Here is a 19,662-nt window from a genome sequence, read left to right on the forward strand (position 1 = left end):
TAAGTGATTCTCGTTTCTAGTTTTTATATAGATTAGACCATTGGTTTTCTCGTTTGAGTATTTTTACTCTAGTAATTTTTTGGTCCCTTTAAAGCTTGTTGTTCGGTGTGAGGCAAGGCTCCGTGTTGAAGTCCGTATGTTTACTTATAAATTGTTACTTGGATGGAGAGTTGTATCATTGGCCTTCATACCACATCTTCCTATATCTATTAACTTTAAAAATTAACCTTGTACATTGTGAATTTATGTTAATTTTTTAAGTAAGAACCAGAAACCACGTAAACTTACTCTGGGGCTTTCATATTGTAGCAACATTTTGCACCATCAAAATGCTTGAATTTTTAAAGCAGTTATATTGATAATTATAAACTAAATTTTATAAAAACAAAATAGTAATTTTACTATCAAAGAACTGTATCTACCATTCTAGGACGCAAGAGGGAAAGCCTCCTATATAATGGTTTAACATTCATATCAAAGAAAATTTTAGTTTAGAAAAGCATATGTCCCCAAAAAAATATGAGTGCGAAAGCATATAACATGATCTGGAACCCCTGGGTAAAAATCACTAATTAGATAATAAGGATGAAGTATGTCATATAAGTGTGCTTGAACTGTAATCACAAATATCATTACATTAATGAAAATGTTATACTTTGTCCACATACTCTACTCTGTTATATCGTATCATATAATTAAATGTTACTGGTTTTTTGTTTTTTTTTTTTCTCGCTTGCTTTAGTATTTGCTATTAAAGATAAACATATAATAATGCATGCCTCTCAATCCATGATGAATAAAAATAAAATTATATAAAAAATATCTCTAATCATTTGTGTATTCAAAAGTACAGATATAAATGTACTATGTTTTTTAACACATTTTAGATCGCTACACTATTCGTAATCTTTTATGGGAAGAGTAGAAATAAAAAGCCACAATTTCAATATTTGCACAGGGATAGTTCAACAAATGACAATGTGGACAATCCAATGCATAATTGATTGAACAAAAACTAACATTTTCTTTTATTTATTTAAATGGAAAGGGCACCTTTTTACACAGACACACATTTCCAACGTGTTATCAGATTTGTTTTACTGTTTTACTTTGATTAATTTTAAAAGCATTGTTTAAAACAAGAATACTGTTTATCTCAGATCAATTTAAGAATCTACTAAAAAGATTTTAGCACTCAAAGTATAAAATTAGCGTTTGTTATGTTTCTTCTTTAAAACTTTACACAAAATGCTGTTAGTTTTTATATGGCATTTTATGTCCGCTTGGTTTTTTATTTCTTTTTATTTTGCCTTAAACCTGCATTATTCGATTGTTAACTGAGCAGAAAAAACTTCATGATAAGAAAAATTATTGCAATTTTTCAATATGAACCTAACTGTTTTATAACCTTATGGAAACGGCGTCTGTTTATGGAGATTATATCTCCTAGTTAATGCAATATATTCTAGATAGTGTATACTAAAAACAATATAATAGTTTCAAAGCAAGGACAAAATCACTTACGACGTAAATACCTGTTCAACTTTCATTTTCCACGTTCGTATTAAAATATTCAAGGCTATATTTTTAAATAGCGCATATTTATTGATGTTGTACAAAAGAACGACAAATTGTTTTTTTTTTTTTTTTTTTTTTCTTTGTAGTGTTTCTTGTAGGATACTATAATTCTGTATCAGCATTACGTTGTCACCTTGTAATCAAATGGTATGTTTCGTATTAGAAAATGAGATTAAAATAATGTTTTATTTAAACGAATTAACGACCAAAATATAAAGAATATGGGAGTTCTGTAAATAATATGTTCTATGCTTTTGATTTCAGTCATTGGAAAGAGATCCTTCACCTCAAATTTCCATGAATATAAATAATCTTTCAATCATTTGTTGAATTAAATTTGCACCAAAGGTTTTGTTACTGTTAGGTTTTTTGCATGTTCTTTTGGGGTATTTGAACAACAAGACAAATGGAAGAAACTGAACATCAATACCAGAGATAAACTCAGGAGACTGTAATTCAGTGGTTGTCGTTTGTTTATGTGTTACCTATTTGTTTTTCTTTTCTTTTTTTATATAAATAAGGCCGTTAGTTTTCTCGTTTGAATTGTTTTACATTGTCTTATCGGGGCCTTTTATAGCTGATTATGCGGTATGGGCTTTGCTCATTGTTGAAGGCCGTACGGTGACCTATAATTGTTAATGTCTGTGTCATTTTGGTCTTTTGTGGATAGTTGTCTCATTGGCAATTATACCACATCTTCTTTTTTATATTATCTTAAGTACAGTTAAATGTCTAATTATTTCAAACAATGAATTGTTCAACTGTTTCAAAGAATTAAATTAAGCATGTAAGTCAGGTATGTGCCACATTCATGGGTATTCATATGTGAATAACAAAAACAGTTTCACCGAGTTTATAAAATAGAATCATCTTCAAAGGTTTTTGAACAAATATTCACCTTAAATACTATTTCTTCTCAAACTAATCCGTAGAAATGTTTTCATCTCTTCTTTTACTACATGCCAGTAATCAGTTGCAATACTTAAATTTCGTCAGATCAGAACTTATTTTTATCGTTTTGTCAATTTCTGCTGATGAATATAATTTCTTTCCATTTTCAGTAGCTGTAAAATACAGGTGTCTGCAGTGATTTAACTAATTAAAGAAGTGCAAAAGATACCAGAGGGACAGTCAAAGTCATAAAAGAATAAGCAACTCGAACCCCACCAAAACCTGGGGGTGGTCTCAGGTGCTCCGAAATATGCGTAATGTTTTTCACAAGACATGGAAATACCAGGTAATGGAATAATGTAAAAAAAATATCAAAACGACTATACTTTACGATAATGATTTCAAATGAGATGTTTTTGTTTCTCTTTTAACATTCTGTGATTATTTTTTGATATTTTTCATACTAAACGTAATCATATTGTGCATTTTAAAGATCTATTTCTGCGTTGTACACACGAGGTCATAAAGAATCAAAAATGTTTTATTATTTCATCATATATTGACGCAGTATGTTTAATTTCCTTTGATTTTTTATTGGTCAAAACATACTATTTAGTTGCACTCTTCTTTCAAGTAAAATCAGTCTGTCAATTGTAGCAGATCAGGTCATTTGAGGTATGTATCTTAACATTTTAAGGAGACTATGACGTTTGTTTTAATTATAAAGAGGTGTAAATATTTCTTTATCATATTTTTTTTACTGATCTTTACCAAGCAAAATTCATTCATAATTAAAAACTTCAACACATTTTATGACTTACAAAACGATGTTTACAGTTACGTTTTCAAGTTGTATTAAACGAAAACTCCACTGTTAAATGAGTTTGATATTTACAGTGTCTTTGATTTCAGTCAAAAACCTTTCAAGATGGTGAACATGTTTATTCTATTCTTGATGATTGCATCTGCGTGTGCAGGTAAGTTTTGTATATTTTCTCAATGTATAAATTTTACTTATGCGCAAATTGATTTGACATATGTCATAGTTTTCAATAAATTTGGATAACCATTTGATTGGCGCAATAAAGATGAGTCTTTTTCATAACAAACAAAAAACACCAGCTTGTTTTTTTTTTTCTAGTTTTCCGCAGAAAGAAACAATCATTTAAACTGCATTTTAAATTCAGTACATCGTGAGAACGTCTTTTCTCGCAAATATTTTTCATGTACGATTTCTCACATCGTATATAAAATAAAACCTTAATAAAAGTCGATAAAACACAAATAAGAATATTTGCCCTGGTATCATTGGTGAATGTTAGAATAACCAGATGTTATTTTTTATCTTTGTAAAACGAAATGATTCCAGCTTTCTTTCGTATTGTTTACACTGTTTGGTTGTAATTTACACTCTACCCATTAGAAAATGCCATTTATAAATTTGAAGAAATATTTTTCTAAACATATAATTTAATAAATCAAAATAACAAGTTTTAACTTCAGTAAGTATATTATTAGATTTCACATCAGACAGTATTTATTTAAAGAACCAGTGTTACATATTGGAATAATTTAATTTTGGATGTAACGCGTCTTCTGATTGGCTGACGTTATTTTGTGATGAGCCCATAGACATAATTAAGTCATGTGACCGTGACGTCATCAACGTTTTTTCATGGTTTTCTACGGTTTAAAATAGAATTTAGAATTAAATTATAAGAAATGACTGTAATATTTTTTCTGTCTATTCGAAATAACATAAAAAATGTGGTGCACACTATTTAATAACCCGCTACGCGCGTTATTCAGTGTGCACCAAATTTTTTTATGTTATTTCTTCATAGACAGAACAATATTTCAGTCATTCCTTAAAGAAATTAACAAAAGTTGTACAGCTGTCTTTTTTTTTTATTTTAGTTGGTTGGCCAGATGAAAGTTACTCGCTTCCAAAACCAAAATCTGGTTGTCCACCTGGATGGGTTGACTGATGCAGGTACCAGGACAATGAAGATACCCATAATATCAATTCGGTTACCCCTCGAGATCCGGACCATCATTTTTATGGTAAGTCCACTTCATTGGTTATTATATGATCTAATAAAACATTATGTAGCTGAAATAAAAACGAAAACGTTCAAAACATATGTGAAAGAGATAGACAAATTCGAAACAACGCTTGAAAATTCCATGCGTTCACAGCGCTTTTCTGAAGCAAACTAACAATACAATAAACTGAAGAAATCAAGATAGCCTTTGGTCCATAATTTCTATATGTAACAATGCAATATGTACATCAGTATTGTATGCAAAAGAGGGACGAAAGATACCAAAGGGACAGTCAAACTCATAAATCTAAAACAAACTGACAACGCCTTGGCTAAAATTGCATACTACTTGTATACTTTTTTTTTAAAAGGGTGTTTCATCAAGTTAGTCATGAGTATATCTATCTATACGTGATAACTATTATATATGTGCTGATCAGCACAAACATATTTTTTTATCTGAGCAGTTATAAATTAATTACCAGTATAATTGCAAGACATGGTAATATCGGCCACTCTAACGTGCGTGTATAAGTATAGCATATATTTTTCGTCTAAAACTTGATTCGAATTCCTACTCTTAATGGTCCGACCTATTGAAGTCCGAGTGATTAACGCATAAAGGTATTTTCCCCTCGTGCAATTATTCAATAGATAAAAATCATACAAAATACAAACGGCATTATGAAAAACATTAAACAAATCAGAACACACAGAAGGAATATCTTAATCATTAGTAACCAAATCACTAATAATTCACTAATTGAAAAGAAATATGAGTATCAAGTCGATTGAACATATAGTCAAAAGATCGGGAAATAAAACAGCCTTCATGTTGTTTTCTATATTTCTAGGTTATTTTGGTAGAAACACAATAATGTGTTACTGTACAAAAACGACTTATAGCGGATATGGATCTTGGCCAAGTGGAAATTATTGTATTGCGAGATATGGTGGTTCGTGTCCTTTAGGTATGGCTTTTTTTATTAACAAACATTCAGTGTAACTTTTTTATGGATTAATTTGAAGATTGACCAATAGTCGGGTACATTGTTAAAAGCAACAGTAGTATACCGCGGTTCGAAATTCATAAATTGATTGAAAAAACGGGGTACAAACTAAAACTGAGGGAAACACGTCAAATATGAGAGGAGAACAACGACTCAATAGAAACATAACACTACAATGCAACACACACAGAAACGACCTATAATATCACAATGGCCATTTTACTGACTTGGTACATAGAATTTTAATTAAACGCGCGATGGGACCGTTATATATATAATAAGAACTAGTGTCTTGAATACCCCTCTAGGATTATTATCAAATACAATAATTGTCATTTGGCGAGGTTGACACAATAACTTATCAACCACAGAGACAGTTAATACTAAAATAAGATCTGTATTCTGCATTTATCATTAATACTACTTTAAGTGATAACATTTATAAAAAATCCAGAATCATAACATTATTTTATCATCTGCTTGACCACTCTATTTTTTCTCAATAAATTCAATGTATTTAGATAAAACCATCAGCCCCCCTTTTTTTAAACTGAATGTTAAATGTCTTAGTGTACTGATATGAATAGTCATTAATGGAATTGTTTGAAAAGGGTTTGCAATTATTCGATAGTTTGGAATGGTTAGTACATTTGTAATTTTATTCAGATTTTAATTGGACAAACGTTAAAGCAAATCAGCATTTATCATACCGTATCCCTTATAGGACCACATGAACTGTATATAAATAATTCAGAGTAACATCCTGCAGTTATCCATCTACGATTTTTTAATTATGTAAACATTATCGTTTGAAATGAATGTCTATTTATAGGATTTACTTGCAATGGCAGTATCTACTGGGACGACGAGGATGATTCCAACGCTAACTCAAAATGGGGTGTTTTACCAGATGGAGAATATGGAAGGAACACAAAAATATACTACTGTTGCAGGTATGTCATTATTCAATAGGTTAATTTCTATTCGGGTTTTAAAACACTTAACGAAGTAAAATAAAAAAACGTGCGTCAACATTGTATTTTTTTTTTTATAAGATTAGGTTTTTGGAACCCCATATCAAAAGGTCAATGGTGTTGGTATGCAGTTGTATAAGCATTGTACCTCTCGATCATTTTACCAGGGTCCATCAATTATGATTAATTCATTTCAAAAGATTTATTTGGTTAACAAATTCTACTATTGATTTGTCAGTTTAAGGTGACACAAATGTGGTAGGTGAATAATATTTGGTATGCAGGAATATTAGGACATGTACATACATTATATTTCAGTAAGGGTGATTTGGCTCCGACGAATAAGGCATGGCCTATTGAATGCTGTCATATAAGTGAGAGGTTTAGCGCTATAAAACCAGGTTCAATCCACCATTTTCTACATTTGAAAATGCCTGTACCAAGTCAGGAATATGACATGTGTTATCCATTCGTTTGATGTGTTTTATCATTTGATTTTGCCCTTTGATTAGAGACTTCCCGTTTTGAATTTTTCTCGGATTTCAGTGCTTTTGTGATTTTTTTTTAATTTTAAATATTACCATTTTAGGTTATAAAAATACTTTATATTAATACGTTGAATTTGCTATTGGCATGACGAAGTCCAACAGTCTTGAAAAAAGTGTTTATAAAAGTAATTTCTTAAATAACTTTTTAACCCAATAACATTTCTCGTTAAGTAAAAACACGACGGGTGCAACATGTGGAGGAGAATCTTCTTATTTTTCCGGAGCACCTGTGATAACCCCAGTTTTTGGTGGTATTTTGTTACCCATGGCATTATAAGTTTATTTTAGATTTGAGTTTGAATGACCCTCTGGTATCTTTCGACTCCATATGAAGGAAATTTCCTGCCCGTTTATACTTAACTAATGTCCTCGTTACATACAGTTAACCTATCATAATCATAAATGTTTTAATAAAGATTAATGAATCTTTTTGAAAAATTAGAGATCACAAGGAAAAAGGAAAATTTAGAAGTTCGATGGTGCTTGTATCTTCCACAATAAGTTTTATTATAAATAATTGTTATGATTATTTGGTGTAAAGGCAGAGATTTGATTTTTACAAAATTGTGCATCCAGTACAAGAATCGTTGTCTAGATATAAATACAAATATAAATAGTGGTATTGCAAATATAAGCAAAGTGTGTGATATTAAATAAGCAAGTCTTTAAAATTACCTACGAAGAATGAAATACACTAGACTGTTAGCTGTATGAATTCAATACGATTTTTCAATACTTATAGGGTGTAAATATCAAATTGCTATGTATATAATTGTATAAATGTATGTTGTGATACACATGTCACTATAATAAATAATTACTTACTTACATGCTTACTTACTTACTATAGTCGTTGTTACATCGAAAAGCGGATATACAGTTTGTTTCTCATATATATTTACATTATTGATAATGTGTACAATAGGTCTGATCGCTCTGCATACAGTTACATTGACCTTCCAGCAAGAGAGCCGTTCTATCTGTACAAGTATACATCGACATGCCAGCGTGTACGTGGAATGAATGTCACTGAAGAATCGGTGAAGATGGATGACGAAGATTCCATGAACAACAGTAGTGATGATGGATGTCATCCAAAGAAAACTGACACAACCGTAGTTCACTACTGTTATTATTCTTAGTAGTAACACGACTCCATTATTGGCATCCTTCAGACATTGATCCTTTACAAGAGTGACACTTTTTATTCTTGCTTTACTTCATGAATTTGTTTGAGTTTCTAAGAGAAAGGTATTTTGTTCGACTTGTGTAATTTGTTTCAGTATGTTTCTATGCATTAAACAAAATGATATCTTATTCATGCAATTATTATTTTGCCACTGGACGTTCAACCTTCATCCACCCTTTCTGTGCTAAAGTAGTTAGTAGTTATTCAATGTGCACCTTAACTTATAAACTTGTAAAACGGTGTAAGTTGGAAACTATGAAGCGGAAAACATAATCTTACCCATCAATTTCAGTGGTTGACCGTCTTCAGTTTTAAACGTTTGAAAAGATGTACATCTAGTTGTCAGGAACAAACGTGTATGAAAGTGAACACCCATCACAGTTAAAGGTCATTGGTTGCCTTCGGCTGTTGTTTGCTCTATGGTCGGGTGGTTGTCGCTTTGACATATTCACCATTTCCTTTCTCAATTTTATATTGTACATTGTACTCGAATACCGCCCGGTAAATCCAACGAGTGTCGATTAGTAAATTTACAGTCATTATGAAACCAAATGAGGGCGATTGATAACAAGGAGATATATCCTGTCCTTATCAATATTTTAAAGTTATAAGTGTATCTAAACATTACGGGTTTAGACCTGTTAGACCTGTTCAAAGAAAGGACCTCAAAATGCAAACAAATGCAACAAGAGTCATGATATCAATAAAACAAGTTCCCTTGGCCCATGATATTGTCGTTCAGGAATAGGGGATAAGATGTATGTGGTTTTTTTTAGTTTTTAGTCTTCGAACTGTTTACGTGTTTGTCCTGGTTAACGGTGGAGCTGGATCTTCTTACCTTTCCGGAGCAACTGAGATCACATCCAGGTTTCGATTGGATTCCTGTTGCTCAGTATTTATTTTTTTATGTTGTGTTTTGTGTACTATTGTTTGTCTATTAATCCTTTTCTTTTATTGCCATGGGCATTGGCGTTGTCTGTTCAATTTGGACATTTGAGTTTGAATATCCCTCTGATATGTTTCGCCCCTCTTTTAGATCGACTGACGCGGTATAGATGTTTCCCTCTAATATGTTTCGCCCCTCTTTTAGATCGGCTGACACGGTATAGATGTTTCCCTCTGATATGTTTCGCCCCTCTTTTAGATCGGCTGACGCGGTATAGATGATTTTGTGTTTGTTGAACAAATCACGTCCAGTTTGCCCAAAATATTGAATACTACATTTTTGCTTTAGTCATGTAACAAGATATATGAAGCTTTAGGTTTTTCAAGTGATATCAACAAAAAGGAGAGACAAAATGTTCTTCTGTTCACTGATAACCGAACAGTTATATCTAAACATGACCAGGAACAGGTTTGTCTTTTCCTGACATTGTACAGGAATATTTGTATATGTCCACATACGTTTTTGTTTAACAATCTAGTTACAGAGTCATTGCATCTTACGACAAAATAGTGAAATAGGCTTATTTTTTTATTATGAACGCGGTTTTATAAGCACGTGGATATCCGAAATGTGGTGAGGTGGGGTATTTTTCTTTTCTTAAATCCGTAAAGTAAAAAGTAAAAGAGGACAAAAATCAAAGTTGTGAATTGGGATCATGATTACAGGATGTGTAGAAGTTTGTTCAGTCGATGAATTCTTATAAAAACTTAAGTTCACAGTCACGAGCACTCAGTTATTTTGTTGTACATATCTTTTTGACAATAAAATCAAATATTTCTGCTCTATCTCAAAAAGATCAATTCTAACTGAAACTATGGAGGTCTATAATTACGAATGAAAGCTTAACTTACTAAATTTTTACCTGAACTTACTTAAACAAATCCCCACTTAACTCAACATTCATTACCCAAATTTATTTAAGAACATATAATTTCATCTTCATACTATATTGCCTGCATAAAATATAAAGAAATAAATGAAATACTCGGAATACAAAATACATATAAAGCATATGCAAACTGAAAATATAAAGATAAAGTTGTAATGTTTTGCCATAGAAAACGGGTTCGGATTTGCTGCCTTAGCCGTATTTGGCACAACTTTTTGGAATTATGGATTCTCAATGCTCTTCGCCTTTTTCTTTGTTTGGCTTTATAATTATTTTGATATGAGCATCACTGATGAGTCTTGTGTAAACGAAACGCGCGTCTGGCGGACTAAATTATAATCCTGGTACCTTTGATAACTATTGCTGTAAATGTAATCACAAAAGTCATTTAAACTTGACAATATACAGTTTGTATTTTATAAATGATTGTCTATTGTTTAGATTAAATGTTGTCATCCAGATTTCGTTAAAGTTATTCTTGTCTTTCGGTTTCTGTCACATCCCATTACAAACAATACTTTTTTCATAAAATAAATGTTTTAAAATAAAAGACAACAAAGTTACTGACGATCAGGATGTAATATAACGGAAACTAAAAACAATTTTGAACACGCTCAACATTGAAAATAGTACATAGTAACTTCATTTTTTTTAAATAAACTATTTTTTATATGTAATATAATACGTAAATGTGTGCAATTGATTCGTCTTGCTTTTTTATCTTTTCAAACACTTATAACTTTACAAACAGAACATCTGTCAAATGAATTAACCTTGCATTAATATTGCATTAACCTGAAACTCTTATCAGCCATAGAGACTCATACGAAACATCTACCCTTTCTATAGATACAGGAAGATGGGTGTGAGTCTATTACGCAATCGCTTTTATACACTCCTGAGCTATTTGCAGTTTATATGCACTTTCCTCTTCCTCATATTATTTGAGGATCCGAATCCATTGTTTTCATTTGAAATGCCAATCTTCAAAGTAAAATTACCATTGTGAAAAAAGATCAAATATTCCATTATTCACAAATGACGAAAGCAAAACTAAACAATTCGGCCTCATTCAACACAACTGGGTTTTTTTAAAGGCAGAACATCGTCTGTTTTAGGCAAAAAAATGAATACAACACGTTTAATAATTTCATGCCTCCGTTGAAAAAAAATGAAATAACACGTTTAATAATTCCATGTATCCGAAGCGCTTTTCTGGATTTACCTTCATCAGGAACACTCAAAGCCAAACATTTGAAATCCGACGCATGTATAAGTACCGGAACAGTTGAAGAGCTATATGACAAAAAATACCTAAAACAAATTGCCAAATTCATCTAAGGTCAACTTTGCCCGAGTTGAATCCGTAGTTTCTTTTTAATTTCAAAATTTATAAACGGACGTCTGTTTAAGGCAACCTGGTTGCCATTTAGAAAAAGAAAACTGGTGAAAAGTTGTACTCATTGGAAAGAAAATTCACATTGACAAGACAAAGATTGAATACACAATTAAATATCAGGATCTTCAAACAATTTAATAGTGGTACACAAAAACAGTATTTTCGCGTTTTGTCTACAAAAGACTTATCAGTGACACTCGAATCAAGAAAAAAGAATAAGGTTGTGATTAGTGTAAAAACAAAAACCATTCAATAAATATATAAAGCATACTTGAAATATAAATATATGCAATTAAAAAAAATGATGATCCATTTTCGAAACGACTGGTTCTAATACATAGAATACATATGGATAATATTAAGTAAATATCAAATTATACCAAAAAATAACATTATTGTGATGTACAATGCATAAAACAATAAAAACGAAAGCTCTATCCAGCTTTTTTTTCTGAATATATATGAAACATGCTTAACTAACATGTAATCACTTACTAAGGACAGGTAACAAAAAACAAATTCATAAAAGAACAAAAACTTATTAATCAAGTAAGTTATTTTTTTTTAATAAAGCATAACAACTACAACACAGACCTGTATTTTAAAAGTAAAACAAAAATCAAAAACACAATAATGCATAATCAAGAAAATGCATAATTAATATGGATAATTAAAATTTCAAAGAAAAGATATATATTATAAATGTGAATTAACTATGTAGTTTGAATGTTTAAAGAAATTTTATAGTAGCCAATAAAAAAAATTAATAATAATAACCTTTATGTTAAATATCAACCATCTAAGCCATTCCAAAACTGTATAAAAAACTCATTATGTAAAATGTTTACGCTCCTGGAATGATTTGAAAAGAATGTATAATGAAATATTGTTTTTCATTCAAATTTGAGCACAATAAGCTATGTTAATGTTTACTATTTTCAAATCAAAATCATCCTTTGGGATAAAATAGTCTAGATATATGTATTTCTCTTTCTTTTCTGTGTTTTATAAATAAATAATAAAATAAGTATTTTTTTTATGTATTTTTGTTGCATTAATTTCTACACATAATTTAAAATGTAATTTAAAATGTAATTTAAACCAATAGTGTACTTGTAGTTAAAACATCGATTTATGAAGTGGGTTCTATTTCCGCTCATATATAACTGAATAAAACTTAACATAAAGAGGCATCTTTTTTATGTTAGGGTAGTGGATAAATTACTAAAGACGAAGGTATCTGAAGTATGTATCTTAATGTTTTAAAATGTATATTAATATATAATTTCAAGCGTCAGCTTATTTAGTGTATTTTCAAGTTGAAAACTTCATAAACTCACCATCGATATCAGGATTAAAATGTTGTACTCAAGACTCGCGTTTTGTGAAAACAAAAAGACTCATTAGTTATGCTTTATTAGAAAATGATAAAAAAAAAGTATGAAGATGAAGACATTGAGTTGTCAAGGCTTCTGTATTTTTCAACAAAAAACACATATGCTTTTTTTCTAGAGGGGTATTTGACTTAAAAAGAAACAAGAAGCGGAAGCCATCAGATGAGGAATTAACCTCATAAACTGAACAGAGAAACAACAGCTTGGCAAAAGCAAAACGACGAAAAGAGAAAAATATAAATAACTCACTAAAAAACCTAAAGACTAATCCTGTGGTGATCTCATGGGCTCTGGAAGGACAGGCAGGTCCTGTCCCACGCATCCGTCTTGTTTTTTTAATACAAAAAGTAAATATGTTATAAATTCATTTTTACAGATCAGATAGGAACCAATCAAGATGCGGAATATGTATATTTTGTTCTTGATGATTTCATCTGTTTGTGCAGGTAGGTTTTGTAAATTTCCCTCCTAATATATGAGGTACTTTATATTGATACACCGTATTTGATGTGTGTATATTGTACAATATCGTTCACAGAAAAAAGAATCATATTAACGAGCATTTACCTTTTCACTAATATATTGATGATTTCCTTTGTATCATAAATTTCTTATTTAACAATAAAAATTAAGCAATGGATATAAACGTATATTAGAGGTCAAATTTACTTCTGGTTCATTACTATTCATATCTAGGGTCTATGGAAAAAACAGATTTAAGTTGTTCTATTTTATGCTTTCAATCATCGATACACGTCATACAGTTTCACTTTTATATTTAAAGCAAAATAATAAATTGAATGAAATAACTATATTCAGCAAAATAATTTAAGATCAGAGAAAGTATCAGTTTGGCGATATAATCATGTTGATGAAAAACTTACCACTAATACCAGGCTCATTACTTGATAAAACATAATACTACAGTTAGATGCAAAATGCTGCATTGATATAAAGGCAACAGTAGTATACCACTGTTTAAATATAATAATCTATACTCATTGTTAAGTGAGTTGGCCACGTGGGAGGTACTCGCTTCCAAAATCTAAATCAGGATGCCCGATCGGATGGGAAGAAGGATGTAGATATCAGGATAATGAAGACATACATAATGTGAACGATGTCAGCTACAACCATCACTTTAATGGTACGTTCGATGTATTATTTGTTTAATGGTCTTATAAACTTTTATATGTGAAATTATAACTGAAAGTTTTCAAGGCATAATTCAAACAGGTTAAGCAACTGTAAATTATGTGCCTCTGAATTATAATTTGAATCATGCAATACACCCACAAGAATTAATTAATGTGAAGTCTCAGGATATGTAAAACTGCTGGGGGTTTTTGTATCATGTAGTGTTGTAGTGAAAACGATTACTACAATTACTACTTTGTAGTGTCTTGTATTTCAGAACCTGTCGGTTATTTGTTGCTTCCGGTACGTTAAACGTTGATACAAGAAACAATATATAGACAAAACAAATTTAACAAAATGCATTATCATTACAAATACTAAGGTTTTTCTACCTCAGGAATAGATTACCTTAGCTGTATTTGGCAAAACATTTAGGAATTGGTTCCCAATGCTCTTACACTTTGTATTGTGCTTTATTTGGCCTTTTTAACCTTTTTGGATTCGAGCGTCACTAATAAGTATTTAGTAGACGAAACGCGCGTTTGGTGTAAATACAAAATTTAATCCTGGTATATATGATGAGTTTATATACATAAATTGAAATAAGGCGCAAACCTACCACTTCCTACATTGTTTGATTAAGAAAAAATAAATTATGCCAAATCAACACGATGATATTTAAATAACAGAGTTAGAATGTAATATACTCGAAAGACATTTTTTTTAACATATACCCGATACTGTCCAGTTGATTTTATAATTATGTGATAGATATGCATATACGACTTACTGATATATACCACCAGGTATTTTTGGAAGAAACACAAAGCTGTGCTACTGTACCAAAACAACATATGGTGGATCAGGATCCTGGCCACGTGGAAATTATTGTATTGCCAGGAAAGGTGGTTACTGTCCTTCAGGTAAGTTGGTAGTTTTGATTGGCTTTCAAAAAAAGAAGGGGACACAACACGTTATATAATATCATGGGTTCGAAGCGCTTTTCTGGTAAAACTTCACCAGGAAGGCTCAAAGCATATTTGAATCTAAGGATTTGTAAGAACCGAAACAAATGAAGAGCTATACGACCGAAAAAAACCTAATAAATAGCCAAATCCATCTAAGGCCAAATTTGTCTGAGGGAGTTAAAACCTTAGTTTCTTTATAATTTAAAAAATTTATAAACAGACAATTTTAGATAGGATTTTTATAAATCATGTCAAGTCTAAAAAAAACTGACTGCTGAGCTGAAATTATATTGCATTACCTAAATGTAATTTTTTAAATGAGCAGCTGAGTAGACTATCAAAGTTAAGTAATCGGTTACTTGATAAATATGACCATATCAATGAATCGTATGTGCCATTGCATAAATGTAAATGCTTATAAAACATCAGAAAATGGTACGGTTTGGTACGATTACCATAAAAGTTTGTCAAACCAGCTGTCACAGGTCGTGAAATAGTTTTAAATATTTCGTATTTCATTTTTTTAAAGCAGTATACCGAAATAAAATATGTTTTGCCCCACAGAACTAATAGAAACAGAAAGTTTGTAATAAAACAGATAATTCAAGGTTCACACTTGACTTTAATTTGCAGCTTTCGAAAATTCTTTAATATTGTAAATATAATGATAACAGATAAAACAAAATCTATTTTTAAGGATTCAGAACTGGCAGTATATACTGGGATGACGAAGACCATGACAATGCAAATTCAAAGAATGGAATTCTTCCAGATGGAACATATAACAGAAACACAAGGATATACTACTGCTGCAGGTATATCATTATTCAAAACATTCTTTCTTTTTAGGAGTTTATCTTTATGTAATTTTTCGACCTCATGTTAATACTTGATAATTGTTGTTAATCACATAAAAATATAGAGAAAAATATGATTGCCTTTGAGATAACTATCAGACAGTGCACATCTCAAGTTGTCTTCCTTTCCTTTGTTTTTATAAAAAAATGAAGATGTGGTATGATTGACAATGAGACAAGAGACCAAAATGACACAGAAATTAACAAATATAGTTCACCGTACGGCCTTCAACAATGAGCAAAGCCCATATCGCTTGAGTCAGCTATAAAAAAAGGCTCCGAAATGACAATTTAGTACAATTCAAACGATAAAACTAACGGCCTAATTTATGTACTAAAAATGAACGAAAAACAAATATGTAACACATAAACAAACGACAACCACTGAATTACAGGCTTCCGACTTAAGGCAGGTAGATACATACAGAATGGGGCGAAGTTAAACATGTTAGCGGGATCCCAACCTTTCCCCTAGGCTGGGACAGTGGTATACCAGTACAACATAAGAACGAACTATAAAGTCAGTTGAAAAATGCTTAACTCACCAGAGGGGTAAAAATACAAATTAAAAACGTATGTCAGACTACACGAAACATAATTATACTTCTAGTTGATCAAAAAGGAAATTATAAACTAAGTTCAGACATAGGTCCCACTTAATGACTTAATGCATTTCAACACAAAAAAGTCTACATTTATAATAATTTCACATTATTGCATCTCTGTTTAATAGATCTGATGGATCTTCATACAGTAGGATAGTATTACCAACAAGTAAGCCCTTTTATTTGTACCATTACACATCAACACTATGTCAGCGTGTGCTTGGAATGAGCGCACGTGAGGAGTTTGTGAAAACAGATGACGAGGATACTCATAACAACAGTGCCGATGGTGGAAACCACCCAAAGAAAACTGGGACAACCAGAATACACTACTGTTATTATTCTTAATAAATTAGCTCCTCAACTGTTGTCATCATAGACTATAACCCTGGTATCTTTTGTGAATTCTGACAATGATCCAATACCGGAAGAACAGTTTTATTGCAGTGATTTTTAATCTTTACTTCTATAATTACTTGTTTCTCTTTTTACTCTGTGATTTGTTCTGTAATAAAAGATATATGATAAATATCATATGTGATAATGACCATGGTTTAAATAATATTTGATAATGCATTAATCAGTGGCGTATTCAGCCATTTTTAAAAAGGGATTCCAATAATATGTTCCCATTGAAAAGCATTCATCGTCAAAAAAGAAAAGGGGGAGGGTTCCAACCCACGAACCATCTTCCCCTTTCCGTGGGAGCCTTAAAATGCTTATTCGAAAAGCTTTGTTCTTTCAAAATATCAATTGGCGTGACACATTCCTCGCTACAATTAAATTTCTTTCTACAGAATATGCAGTCAATGAATCGTCCATTGGCTTTCTTGTTTCTAAAAAGGTTGGAAGGAGGAACATTTCGTTTTGAAAAACATCAGTTTATGAAAAAAAAATGTTCGAAGGAGAAAAATCTGGTTTTGAGTAACATCAGTTCATGAACAAAAATGGCAGGAGGAACATCTAGTTTTAAGGAACATTAGTTCATGGAAAAAAATGTTGGCAGGAGGAACATCGTGTTTTGATGAACATAGTTCACGAAAATTGGAATTTGATTATAAAACTCTTTTCCTAATGACGGTTATAGTCGATTCGCTCTAAACAGTCTTTATGTGATTAAAAAACCACTTATAGTTTTAAAAGAAAACAGAAATATGTTTCTTTAATAGATGAGTGAACCATCTAACAAATAAATCACTGTTTCTGTTTAGAACACCTTTTGATCAGGTTTTGCTTTTTGTAAAGTTTTATCGTGCAGTCTTTGTATGTAGAGGACCTGTGATGTTTCATATAATGTCTTAACCCATATTGTTGACTTGGTTTAATTAAATATGATAACCATCATGTAGTTTCAAATATTGGATTAAAACAGAAATGCACTCTTTATGGGAAACCGTTTGAGTATTGCTATTATCAAAATAACTTTTAATCTTCTTCATAAAAAATGTGGCTGTCAAACTTTTTCACGGACTGTTCGTTTTTGCGCCTGTCCCAAGTCAGTAGACTATGACCTCTGTAAAATTGTTTAGTTCATTTATATATTTTTGAGTTTAGTATGGTTCCATTATCACTGAACTTGTACATAATTATGTTTAGGGGCTAGCTGAAGTACGCCTCCGTGTACGGAATTGTTTGTGTTCTGTGTTGAACACCCTTTGGCGGTCTTGAGGGTTTTTTAATTATTAGGTCGGGTTGTTGTCTCTTACACACATTCCACATTTCCATTCTCTACTTTATTTTTATTGTATATGACAAAATATAGCAAACGCACAAACAAACGGTCATTGTTTAGAAACACAACTCTTATTGGATGCATTTAAAAAAAAAAGACATAAAAACAATAGTGTTTGAGGATTTCAGGATATAAATATAGCGGAAATGTAAAACAACGTGCGACATGTTTTACAGTTAGGCCATTTAATATAGTGGTAAACAAAAATGATTATAAAAACAAATGTTACAATTTTGTTCACAATTATAAACTCATCATATATACCATGATTGATTTTTTTTCAAATCCAGACACGCGTTTCGTCTTAATACAGAACTTATAAGTGTTGTTCGAATATTTAGAGTCAGAAATTTGAAAATATTCAAAGTTTTGTATACGCATAACTCGTCAACATAATTTTTCTAACTATTTCTTTTTTGTACAAATATCTTTAATAACATAATTGTTTCGGTATGCAGTAAAAGGCCCTTCATGAAAATATCTCCTCGCATATTCAAGAAGCTATGCATCCTAGGCTTGATGCATCAAAATAAAGTGACATTTTGTGTATATTTAGATTCCTTATCATTTACTGTCTTATGAAATGCCTCTGTGAAAAACCTAGACTTTTTATGCACTAACTGTCTTATGTATTGCCACTGTAAACAACTTAGACTTCTTAATCACTGACCGTCTGATGAATTGTCCTGTGAACAACATAGACTTCTTTTACATCACTAACTGTCTTATGTATTTTCACTTTAAATAACCTAGATTTCTTAATCACTGACTGTCTAAGATTTGCTACTGTTCACAAAAGAGGGACGAAAGATACCAAAGGGACAGTCAAACTCATAAATCTAAAACAAACTGACAACGCCATGGCTAAAAATAAAAAAGACAAACAGAAAAACAATAGTACACACGACACAACATAGAAAACTAAAGAATAAACAACACGAACCCCACCAAAAACTAGGGGTGATCTCATGTGCTCCGGAAGGGTAAGCAGATCCTGCTCCACATGTGGCACCCGTCGTGTTGCTTAAGTGATTACAAATCCGGTAAATAGTCTAATTCGGTAGGTCATATTCATGAAAGGGAAGGGGATTGTAGTTACGACGTAAGGAACATATCCGATATCATTTGAGAAACGGTTATTCCATAACGGTCAACCAACTCGTGATGGCGTCCGTAAAATTTACGAAGGGATGATTTCAACTTCACCATTTGGAACTCTTGGTTTAATAGCTTCCTTGTGAGCAGCAAACCTCTATCAAGAAAATCATGATAGGAAATGCAAGCACGGGAATATCGTATCAATTGGGAGATATATACCCCGTATGCAGGTGCTGCTGGAATGTTGCTACTTAGAAATGGAAAGTTCACAATTGGAAAGCTGAAATCATCTCTTTTGTCGTAAAGTTTTCTAGATGTAAGTCAAGATATGAAGCCGACTTAACTGTATCTGTAGTATCCTTTATCTCTAGTTCGATTGAATAGATGTGTTCCACATAGTCA

At 31.4% G+C, this 19,662-nt stretch overlaps 1 protein-coding gene and 1 pseudogene across 2 annotated transcripts; both read left to right on the top strand.

Moving 5' to 3' along the window:
* Nucleotides 1–3,070: 3,070 nt before the first annotated feature.
* LOC143080920 (uncharacterized) lies at nucleotides 3,071–8,363 on the top strand (annotated as a pseudogene).
* Nucleotides 8,364–12,580: 4,217 nt separating this feature from the next.
* On the top strand, nucleotides 12,581–16,959 carry LOC143080927 (uncharacterized). Of its 2 annotated transcripts, none has more exons than XM_076257090.1 (6): nucleotides 12,581–12,705; nucleotides 13,240–13,309; nucleotides 13,873–14,010; nucleotides 14,807–14,923; nucleotides 15,666–15,783; nucleotides 16,559–16,959. In XM_076257090.1, the coding sequence occupies exons 2-6, from the start codon at nucleotides 13,261–13,263 to the stop codon at nucleotides 16,776–16,778; spliced, it is 642 nt and encodes a 213-aa protein (XP_076113205.1). In that variant the 5' UTR covers nucleotides 12,581–12,705; nucleotides 13,240–13,260; the 3' UTR covers nucleotides 16,779–16,959. The 2 variants fall into 2 exon arrangements, with proteins under 2 accessions (XP_076113205.1, XP_076113206.1); XM_076257091.1 differs by having other exon boundaries at nucleotides 12,671–12,714; nucleotides 16,559–16,829.
* The last annotated feature ends 2,703 nt before the right edge of the window (nucleotides 16,960–19,662 follow it).

Source organism: Mytilus galloprovincialis, chromosome 6, assembly GCF_965363235.1.
Source record: "Mytilus galloprovincialis chromosome 6, xbMytGall1.hap1.1, whole genome shotgun sequence".
NCBI lineage: Eukaryota > Metazoa > Mollusca > Bivalvia > Mytilida > Mytilidae > Mytilus > Mytilus galloprovincialis.

Excerpts from the sequence above, each read along its gene's own strand:
- LOC143080927 (XM_076257090.1), top strand. The coding sequence starts at position 13,261 with ATGCGGAATATGTATATTTTGTTCTTGATGATTTCATCTGTTTGTGCA. Across the intron at positions 14,924-15,665 it reads AGGTGGTTACTGTCCTTCAG|GATTCAGAACTGGCAGTATA; the intron begins GTAAGTTGGTAG and ends TCTATTTTTAAG. Across the intron at positions 15,784-16,558 it reads AGGATATACTACTGCTGCAG|ATCTGATGGATCTTCATACA; the intron begins GTATATCATTAT and ends TCTGTTTAATAG.